Source organism: Trachurus trachurus, assembly GCF_905171665.1.
Source record: "Trachurus trachurus genome assembly, chromosome: 10".
In the NCBI taxonomy this organism is placed as follows: domain Eukaryota; kingdom Metazoa; phylum Chordata; class Actinopteri; order Carangiformes; family Carangidae; genus Trachurus; species Trachurus trachurus.
Genome location: NC_139894.1, coordinates 35,194,441 through 35,205,634, shown reverse-complemented (window position 1 = coordinate 35,205,634; position 11,194 = coordinate 35,194,441). Strand labels below are relative to the sequence as shown.

General features: G+C 38.1%; 1 protein-coding gene and 1 long non-coding RNA gene across 3 annotated transcripts; one reads left to right on the top strand and one right to left on the bottom strand.

Annotated features, from left to right (window-relative positions):
- Positions 1-554: 554 nt before the first annotated feature.
- Positions 555-5,353, bottom strand: LOC310992522. Of its 2 annotated transcripts, XR_014595694.1 has the most exons (5): positions 3,733-3,811; positions 3,430-3,564; positions 3,102-3,212; positions 2,088-2,162; positions 555-1,973 (listed from the first exon to the last, which is right to left on the bottom strand). It is a non-coding gene; the product is annotated as an uncharacterized lncRNA (long non-coding RNA). The 2 variants fall into 2 exon arrangements; XR_014595693.1 differs by having other exon boundaries at positions 3,430-5,353.
- Positions 5,354-7,916: 2,563 nt separating this feature from the next.
- On the top strand, positions 7,917-10,598 carry LOC310992921 (uncharacterized protein; the record flags this gene model as incomplete). The annotated part of the gene is made up of 4 exons (XM_083981151.1): positions 7,917-8,256; positions 8,363-8,478; positions 8,800-9,004; positions 10,495-10,598. The coding sequence occupies exons 1-4, from the start codon at positions 8,043-8,045 to the stop codon at positions 10,596-10,598; spliced, it is 639 nt and encodes a 212-aa protein (XP_083837277.1). The 5' UTR covers positions 7,917-8,042.
- Positions 10,599-11,194: the final 596 nt, after the last annotated feature.

Sequence of the window (11,194 nt, the reverse complement as noted above, 5' to 3'; positions counted from 1 at the left end):
CAGTGCAATGACAAATCACCTGCTCTGAATACTGACATGCAAAGAATTCTACATAATCTTCCATTCTGTAACTCCACTGTTGAGTTGATCCTTTTTTTTAGACTTCTGTTACTGCTGGAATGATACAGTACGCCTTTTACAATGAAACGGTGATAACAAACACAGTGTTCGACTGTAACACTTAGCAAGTCTTTGATAGCAAGTTTTTCTAATGCTGACAGTTTGTGATGACAGGGATTACCAAAAACCCTGACATTTTCATTCAGGCTAGATGAATTTGAACTTGATACATTGCTGTTTAGGAGATGTGAAAAAATGCACTTCACCCCTTCATTAGCATCTACCATGTACTTTTCGGCTTTTTGTGTTAGACTCCTCCAGCAAAGAAATCTTTTAACTATTTGTTCTGGAACATGTGTTGTCCCATGGAAGTACTGTAACAAAGTGCCATTAAATGATTCAAAAGAAAAGGTTGATGTGGCCCACAAAGGGCCCCAGTTCCTAACACTTGCCGCAAGGTGTGTCAGAAGATGGACATTAAATGTCATATTTGCTGCACCATATAACTTCTCAAACTGCAGTGAGAACTTCTTGAGAGCTCTTTCAGCTACTTCAATATCACAGCGTTTCACCTTTTCTCCCAAAAGAATGTGCATTGCGAACACAAACAGAAAAAGGTGGTTCCAGAACTTCTTTAGTAAGACCCCATTCAGTAAAGGCAGGGCATAGAATAACAGGAATGACCTCCACTCTGATGCTTTCCAATATTTTCTGTCTGCCACAGATCGTGGTACTCTTGTTATCTCAACAGGGGGTTGAATTGCAATGAGCTCTTTGTCAATGCGGTCTGATTTTGCTCCTAAGTACCACTCTTTGTCATGATTTCTTGAGTCAAACCACAGTTTTGCTAATTGTCTTGTCACACCAAGGCAGACACAATGCTGATACTCTGGAACAAATCCATTTATCATTTGAAACTTTGTGAGTTTCATTAATGGTGAAGGTCCCTTCACTCCCATTACAGGACGGTCTGGTGTTGCAGCCATTGCATGATCAAAATGCTTAGCTTCAGTTCTAAGATGTGGTTTTGGGCCTTTGTTTGTGTAAGGACCACCACCAACATGGTAACAAAAATCACATCCATAAAAGCCATTAAACTGTTTGGTGTTTCTTAGAAGTGGGCGAGCAACTGAATCTGAACTGCATATCAGAGCATACACTTTGGAGACATGTTGTACATTTTCTGAGTCCTTCCATTTAATGCCATTTTGTTCTAAAATTTGCAGTTCATCAACAAATGGCTTCACAAATGTTAAGATGTTTGGCTTCTTCTCGCCAAACCAGAGACAAGGAAGACAGATATTTGCCTTGCGTTCTTTAGGTTCGAGTTCTATAACCTGACACTGAATGGGCCAGATTTGATACTTTGAACTCCTGAAAACTGGAATTCCATCACAGTTCCAAATTAAAGTTATGTCATCCTCACCTAATTCACCTGATTCTTTGAGTTTCTGGTACTCTTCTCCACACTGTATATCTGAAATGACATCTGCACATTGCCAGTCTTTTTTTAAACTTTGGTTTCGTTCAAGCAATGTTTTGATTTGTGAAGCCAAACTAAGCACTAGAAAGAAACACCCACTTTTGAGACAGCTCTCTGAATCAGTTACTGCATTGCAAGCACCACACTGTAGTTCACTGGTATTATTTACCCCTAAGTAGTTTTCGCATGCTGGACAGTAAAAATGGGGGACATAATTTCCATATTGTCCGTAAGCTTTGTGAAAAAGGTATGTGGTTACTGGTACCATTCCAGGGAAATGTTCATTGACAATCTTCAGTAGATGTTCCAGTGCCACACCTGTCACATTGTGCCTTAGTACATAAGACATCAGTAAGATTAAACTTTGCCCCTTTGTCAGTGGAGCTCCAGGATACGCTGGATCATCTCCATCCAACAAAAATGTCTCTGCCTGTGAAGACATAAAAAAAGACAAAATAGAAAACTGTTACATTCATCTGCATTAAAAGAGATTGCTTGCCGATTTACAGAGAAAACATACTGTACAATAATACATGTTAATAACCTGTTGGTTTGGTGTCTCTTGCTGATCAGGTGGAGTAGCAGGCACATTGCATCCTGGTTGCTTCTCTAACATGTCCTGGCAAAATATAAATGGAAGCATAAATATTTTCATTTTCATTTATTTTATAGTTTTGACATATAAAACAATACTAGTGTTCCAAAAGATAAGTGGTAACTACGACAAGTCATCTGGTAGTTTTTACATTTAGAGAATTTACCATGTTGCCTTCTGGAGTTGTTAGCAGAGAGTTATGCAAATGGGATACATACTAGCTTCATATAAAACTGATGTGATTTCAGGGGAAAGGATGAATGTAGTGCCTATATTCAGTAAATATACAAATTGTGTAACTCCTTGCCCAAACTTAGAAAACAAATGAACTCTATTAACAAATCAGAAACAAGAATACTGAAAAGCACTAATCCTTGGGTGGATGCAAGACAGGGCATCTGTTTCTATCAAGACAGTGAGTTCAAACATTAAGCCAAAACTGCATAATAATGCTTAATAAAAAAACAAAATTGTTGTATTGGAATAAAACATCAGATTTAAGTCACATTAAGCAGGTTAAGCCACATATGCATTATATGTGCAGTGAAGATCGAACAGATGGATAATATCCAGGAAAATGGTGACTACAGCTACAAAGCTACAGCTTCACATTAAGGGAACGTATATGTCACAGCCATCAAGTGCCAATGTAGGCTATAAGTCAGCCACTTGTTAGAAACTTTGTTAGCCTCATGTGGAACTACTAATTTGCTTGAATTACAATGTAAATTAAACATGAATGAATAATGCAATCATACTTTGAAATAGTTATATGTTGTTCTAATTCTGTGACCAAATGAGACCTTGCTGGTGTTCACTTTCAATACATGTTTATTATTGGTAGCCTATATTATTATTACGTCAGTTTAAAAAAATAAAAACTACTCTATTCACATTTTCTGTATTGATTAAAGGGGTTGTTTTTAGCATAAAAATGAAACTAGTAACTTGTAACTATAGTACCTGTGCTTCTGGTCCGATTTGCATATCTTGTTGATCCCCGCAGTGTGAGTAGGTGGAGGGTGGCAATTCTAGCACTGGGTGGGTCTTTCTGGAGACTCCCTCTCCGGCAGGCTGCATATAATGAAGATATAATACATGGAAATTCTCAAGTGAAGTATTAATGACAATAATACATGTTTGTGTCTCATTTTAAGGAAATACACTGTAGTGGCTAGGGCTATCATTATTTTCATCACGTTTAATTTAATTGAAATGACAATTATACAGAAACTATATAGTATAACACAGCAATTAATATCAACAATTTCAATTGCTAGTATTTTAATACCTCTGATGAATCTCTGTTTGGTCTGTCCTGAAGCAGGTGCTCTCTTATTGGACTGACAAGATGCTTTCCTCTCAAACATTCTAAAGATGACTGACCGCTTGGTCCTTCTGCAACAAGGCCCTCATCAGGAACATTCTGATCATGAGACAGCACATAGATTTATTTAACTATCATACTGTAAACATTTAGGGTATGATAAACATTACAAATAAAATTATGGATGAATAAAAGCTTTAGAGGAAAGTAATATGTATTTTGTTCAGAATGGAAGCATAAAACATAGTAATGATCACTGTTTTTTACCTGTTTGTTAGTTGTGGGATTGTCTCCTGGATATTCCTCCAGAGAATATGTTCGTTCACCGTTATTTGAAAGTGGAATCTGGGGAGTGCAGTTGCAATGTCAACTTGCATGTAACACTATCTGCAATTCGTGATGTTGCGAACGAAAAAAAATGGTCTACCTCTTTCAAGACCTCTCTATTGTTAGTTGTACAGGATGCACTGAGGTATTTCTTGTAATTTCCTCTGCAGTTTAAAGTATTCTGCAATGAGCAAGACAGTCCTTGCGTTTAAAATTAAGAATTATTAATCTTATTCTATAATCACTGCTGTTGTTGATAATAAAATAAATGTGAAAGCTCAAATACCTCTTTCTCATTTGCTAGCCGTCTGTATTTGGTTGCCTTTGAAGGTTGGCTCGACTCATCCAGCAGATATTCTTTGTAATGTCTTTTGGGTGCCATGTCTGCGGGCGGTTTTACAGTTTTTCTCTAAAAGCCCGGTAAAATACATCCACGGGTAAAGTAAAGTGCAGAGGGCGGGCGCAGTGTCCTGGATAAAACGTCATCGTAACCTGATACGTGCGCGTGTGTGCATCATGGATGTATTATGGACATTACTACGGTGGCCGAGAGGGAGCATACATTACGGTGTACACCGTTAATATAATACATCCATGGTGTACACAGACTTTTAAAAAATTTAATTACTCTTTTTTTTTTTTTGCAAGAACGTAGAGTCTGCGTCAGACAGACAATTTTCAATATCAAAATTGAAAATTTACATGTGGTGGACATTTTTCAAATTGACCCTGAAGTACTCGCGGCTGTGCTGCCGCTGATTGGTTACCCCCGAATGCAACCTGCTTTAACGTAGATCAGAGCGATAGTAGATGCTGAGGGAGGCGTTGTCGCAGTTCAGTTACAATGGCGCAGTTCAAGTTCGGGATGTTTTATTTTAGGGACAACACAATTCACGTCGAAAGTACTGACATTGTGACACCTCAGTACAGACAGCAGCTCGTTCAGGTATTAAAACGGCCGGACCTCTCCAGTGAAGACGGATGGATACAAGTGTGCTGGGGCACCAGGAAAGCACCTAAAAACACGGTGGCCGCAAAACTGCTCTTACTCGGAGGTTTGTATTGCTCGTGCATGCTGTGAAATATCTTTTGAATAAATATTCTTTCTACTAATGACTAAGTTAAACAAGATAATAGGCAAACTTATCATTCACAAGCTGCATTAGCTAATAACTAGCTAGCTAGCTGTTAGCGGCAGACGGCAGCTGTTCAATTTGTGAGCGTGCTGTGTGGAGAATGTTTAGCAAAAATTGCCCACTGTAAAGAAAATAACAAGAAAAAAATTGTTTGTACAAATTTGTTATGCTAGCACTTGCCGCCAGCCACTACTGTTAGTGATGATTGATAAAGAATTTGCCAGTGGCTCATGCTAATGATTGTTAATGTTAACCTTGTATGTAATTTAATTTGTATGTAACTATGTTTACAAAAAGACTTAAAGTGACTTGTTGTGTAAAATATTAGATTTACTGTGGTGCATTTCACGAGACAAAATATTGAGCAAAAGAGGGAAAAAACATGGTTTTGACAGTTTGTCTGATGTTTGTGGTTACAGACAACTACAAGGAGTTGATGGGAAAAAAAAGAAGCCTTCCTCAAGGATGAGGACATCTGGCACATGGCAGTTGCAAGGAGAAGGACCACACCTTGTACTACAACACATGATGGAAGCAAACCAAAGGTTATTTTTGTTGCTTGTGTTTCTTTTCTATAGAAAACACACTTTAATTAATAGTTGTATTGTGTTGCAACTAGGGATGCCACAATACCACTAATTTTATAGATAGTTCTGACGGCATTCAAATTTGTCTATAACAAAGTCGATAACAGTGCTGCCAACTATTTTCAATGGGAAGTAGCTAAAGCCTGCAGGAAAAGTCCTGGATGTCGCTAGATAACGTCACATGCTAATTTGCATATATATGATGACATGACTTTACTACAAAATAAAAAAAAAATATTTAAAAAATAAAGTTAAACTAAACTGACTGACCAGCGTTTATTTCAAGAGGCTCCTCAATGTCAATGTGCATCTAAATCTACCTCTAAAACTGTTTATACAGGCTGTTCCATCGACTGTAACTGAAGTATCATGAACAGAGAGATGATCATGCACTGGAATAAATTCACTATAGTTAACTCTGTCTATTTTGACAAAACAAAATCAAACTCAAATAGTAAAGTTAAATCATTTAGAATAAAAACGATGGGGATCAGTGATTGGTCTTTAGGCATGCACATTCACAGTTCATCCACGTCTGTGTGGCTGCTGATTGGTCCACTGAACGTGTTGCTGCTGCTCTGTCCCACCCACTGAACAGTCCACCCAGAGAGCTACATTAACACTCATTCACTGAGAAATACTGGCGACTCCCTTCAAGAAAAGTAGTTAAGATCTGTCCAAAAAGTCGCTAGATATGACACAAGTCGCTTAAAAAAAAATCGCTAAAGGGTTCTGAAAGGAGGCTAAATCTAGCGACAAAGTCACCAAGTTGGCAACACTGGTCGACACTACTGCAAAAACATCCTCATCATCCTGATAACATGAAAATAGAATATATCAATTATTTAGTTAAAGTCACAATATGTTGCTAACACACACGTGCACAAATATTTTGATATACTGAGCAGTAATGAAGCTAACTGCTGTGTTTACATTTACACAGCAGTGGTTGCAGTGACAAGACAGTTTGCAGCTTCATCACTTGTCACTACATGTTTATTAATGACCTGTTGCTGCACTAGCACTTACCACAGCGATTGGTTTTTCCTTTTGCCCTCCCTCCTCTCTTTGCATTTCACATCAGATTAAAACACCTGTAGGTTCCAAATGCTGCTCCATTTCGTATCATACTTACCAAAGTCTTGATTCACTGAAATCCCTATTTGTAGGTTGGTTATGCTTTTAATATCTTGTCTCATCTTGTTTATGAAAAATGATATGAAGTGAATGTCACCCACTGAATTATTTTTAATTGTAACACATACAATCGTTAATGAATTTATGACACTGTAATACTATGATGTTTTGTAGTTGAAATGTTTTTCTAAAAAAAAATATCTTCACCAGAAAGCATCTATGGTATAGTTCATATGTTGTTGTCATGTAATACATTCTTTCTCTTCGGTACAGAAAAAAAGAATTACTGCAACTTCCAGTCTCACTTCAGATGAAGATGAAACACAGATTGACCCATCACAAGTTCTTCAAACAAATGTAAGTATTTACGGGAATAAGAGAATATTGTGGGAGGATAAGACATATTTTTCATATTAAGTGGCTTTAGGTTTGACAGCAGTGCAGTTGCAGAAGTGGATGGTGGCACTCCAGCTGTGTTAGTTTTGAAATACTGACTGTTTAGTAAGTACAAAAACTACTACAACACATGACAAATTGTATGATATAAAAAGATAAAATTGTGAGTAGTGAGTACTGTTCCTCTGGTGAAATATGGTCTGACAATATCTTAATAGGCTGTACAGTAGGTGATACATTCTACAAACATCTACAAAGATGGATATTTACCCCTCTCTTGCCTTTGCAGTTTAACATTTTACTTTTTCTGCCCTTTGTTTAAGAAGCCGAAGATGATAAAGGCTGCAAGAGACAGAGCCCTTTCCCAACTGAAATCCTCGCTGCTGAGAAGAAATCCAAGAACCTCCACCCCCTTGACAAGTGAAGACGATACAGACATAGACACCAATGTGGACTTATTTGACCCACCTCAGGCTTCGGGATCAACTGTAAGTATTTACAAAATGCAAGAAATAAAACTAGAATTAGGGCCCTATTGTTTCCGCGATCACAGAATCGCGGACGGAATCGCGGAATTGAGCAATAAAAACGGAATCTACTTTTTAACACAGAATATCACGGAAAATAACATAATTTGACTGAAATGCTGTTATCGTGAGGAAGAGGAATGTAAACCCAGGGGGAATGGGCTCTATGCACAGCTCCACCACTTCCTGAATTTAAGGCAGGTCCTTCATTTCCTGTCTTACATTATTGGACAAACTGATTAATCCAGGTGTGTCTGAGTAGTCACAATAGTCAGACACACCTGGATTAATCAATGTGTCCAATAATGTAAAACAGGAAATGAAGGACCTGCCTTAAATTCAGGAAGTGGTGGAGCTGTGCATAGAGCCCATTTTACCAGAGGGATGCTAATCTGTGTGACATAGCCCTGAAATTCACCTGCGCCCCCTCCCGCTTTAAAACAATCTATGTTTCAAAACATGCGAACATGGCAAAGCGGCTTCACAATAATCCGCCTTCGCTGGCAAGAAAATTTAAGAAACACGACGCTACACTCCAGGTGAGTCATACTAACATAGCATTGTTGACATTTTCATTTATGCAGGACCTCCGCCAAGGGGAAAGTGAAGAGGAGAGTGTCCTGATGGATCAGTCCAGATCCAGTGTTCCCATGCAACAGGAAGTGATGGATGCTCTGAAAGGTATTCATACAAAGAAGAATTGCTTATGTTTTTATGTCAGTAATTGTATCGATAGGAGCCTTATCTCTCATATATCTGTGACTTGTGTTTTTTTTCCTTAATGCAGAAATACCAGCCTTAGTCAGGTGTGTCAGAGATCTTATCACAACCATGAAGAGAATGCCACCTGTCATGGACACTGACAGTACAAGTTCTGGTTCTTCCAGTCCAGCTCCAGAAATGGTATGTATTGCATTTATACACGTTTTGTTAATACTGCTTTTTTATTACAGGAAACATTTCATCCAAAATTGTTGTAAACTATTTGACTCTTCACTCTGCAGTTTTGTCTCTGTAGTCTCGACCCACATTTTGCACGTACTGTATTTGATAGAACTTTTTTTTTTCCATTTGTTCAGAAATTACACTTTAATTCATTGAAGACCACTTGCAGAAATTACAACTTGACTAATATTTGGCATTCAATAGTTCGGCTTTGTCTTTTAAGAAATGCATTCCAGCAACGTATTCCTATAATTGACTAACTCTAATTCCTGGACACAGATTTCCCTGGGCAACACGGGGGTGCAGGTCAGCAAAACCTGTTTCCGAAGACTAAACCGAACAAGAATGTCCCTGTTCACACAGGACTTAGCTGTGCTCATCTTTGGGCGGGATGTTTTGGCATCCTCGACTCTCACAGGAAAACCAGGGCCTACTGGAACAACGAAAGAGCAGCTAAATCCGGAAAAGCTGAGTGCCCTTGTTGGTAAGTATTGGTTAAAGCAGAAGTAAGCGATCCGGTCGTTTTGGCTTATGCTGCGTTCCAGGCAGGCTTTTGTCGTGTTTTCTCGACCTGTTTTACCTGTGAAAGTCACTATAACGGCCACTTGTAACTTCAGACCTGTGAACGCGTACCAGATCGAACTGGTATGACTTCACAGGTCGGAAAAACACCAGTTACGGGCTGCCTTGAACACACCATAACAGTCCTCGTCCCTACGTCACCACATTCAGGCGCATCCCTTGGCTGCACACACAGCCCTGCATGCCGTTCTCTCTCCTCATTGGATAAAAACTGTAGGATACGAGAAATGTTTTCTCCTCGGCTCAGAGCAGAGCAGAGGGACTGACAGACCCGTGTTTTCGGTCCAAACACTCACTATGTAAGTGATATCGGGAAGAAGATCGGAAGATATAACTATTTAAGACTTATATTAACACATATACAGTTATGTTCATAATAATAGCAGTGTGTTTAAAAAGGTGAGTAAACCTCAAAATTCTTCAAATAAATTGTATTTTAAGGAACACAACTGCATTGGGGACACTGCCCATTCTATTTCAAACCAAGTAAATTGGAAAAAGTAATTTAATTTGATAATATTTTATAGAAAGTCAAGAAATATAATGTTCAAAAAAATAGCAGTGTTGACATCTTTCTTTACACGCTTGCTAGTGTGTTTGAGGTCATTGTCTTGTTTGGGGTCATTTCCTCTTCAGTATACGGCAACATGACTTCTTCCAGTACTCTGATATACTCAAACTGATCCATGATCCCTGGTATGCGATAAATAGGACCAACACCATAGTACGAGAAACATCCCCATATCATGATGCTTGCACCACCGTGCTTCACCGTCTTCACTGTGTACTGTGGCTTGAATTCAGTGTTTGCAGGACGTCTGACAAACTGTCTGTGGCCCTTAGACACAAAAAGAACAATCTTACTCTCATCAGTCCACAAAATATTACGCCATTTCTTTTTAGGCCAGTCAATGTGTTATTTGGCAAATTATAACCGCTTCATTACATGTATTTTTTTTAACAATGGGACTTTGCGGGGGCTTCTTGGTGGTAGCTTGGCTTCACATAGACGTCGTCTGATTGTTACAGTACTCACAGGCAATCTTAGATCTCCTTTGAAACTCCTGGAGCTGATCATTGGCTGAGCCTTTGCCATTTTGGTTATTCTCCGATCCCTTCGAATAGTCGTTTTTCTTTTTCTTCCTCGCCTTTCTGGTTTTGGCTGCCATTTTAGAGCGTTTGATATCATTTTAGCTGGACAGCCTATCTGCTTTAAGTCTATTTTTCCTTATTATAATTTTGTTTTTATGCCTCTACCCTTGCCTTGGCCATAGCCAGAAGCAACATGTTTCAGATTGTCCTCATGTATGTATGCCCCCTTCTTGCTAATGTGATAACTCTGGAGAAGTATGATTTGTAACACCATTTTATTTGTCCTTTTCTATTTTACAGATACAGTTATTGCTGAATTTCCAGGAACAAATGTGTCTGACGTGAGGGCAGTGATTCGGAGAAAATGTAACAATGAGAATTTTGTGAGCAAAAAGAAACAGTAAGCAGTAACATCAGTAACTGTTTGTAATCGTTTTTGTTTGTTTGTTTTTTGGTGGACATACATTTTGAGTTTAAACAAACTGTGTCAATGTTTCACATGTAAAAGTTTCAAAAGTCAGTTTAATGTTCATCCCTGTCATTATTAGCTTCTCTGCGGTGCACAGCTAGCAGGGTAGTGCTAGCACAGCTATTGTTTCTTTTTCTTTTTTCCTTTTATTATTGTTTTTTAGTTAACTTGTTAAAGAGTATGACTAAAAAGAATTCTCTGGGGTCAGATGATCCAAATTTGAATAAAAATGTCACAATGAAGAGAAACTGTTTGAAAATGTTGTTAAAGATGTACTTAAATGTACTTTATTATGCACATTTTCCCTGTAATGCTGTGCGTTAAAAATAAACTTTTTTTCTACCTTAAGTATGTTCTAATTATTTTTTATGTTTACTTAAAAGTAATTTGAAATTCAAATTAATTATAAAAAATATATACTTTCTGTGTACCGTTGAAGTGTACTTTAATGACAAACATCTAGTATACTTTCTGCACACATAATTAGTGTACTCACAGTATATTATTTTCGATGTGCTAACATTGTACTTA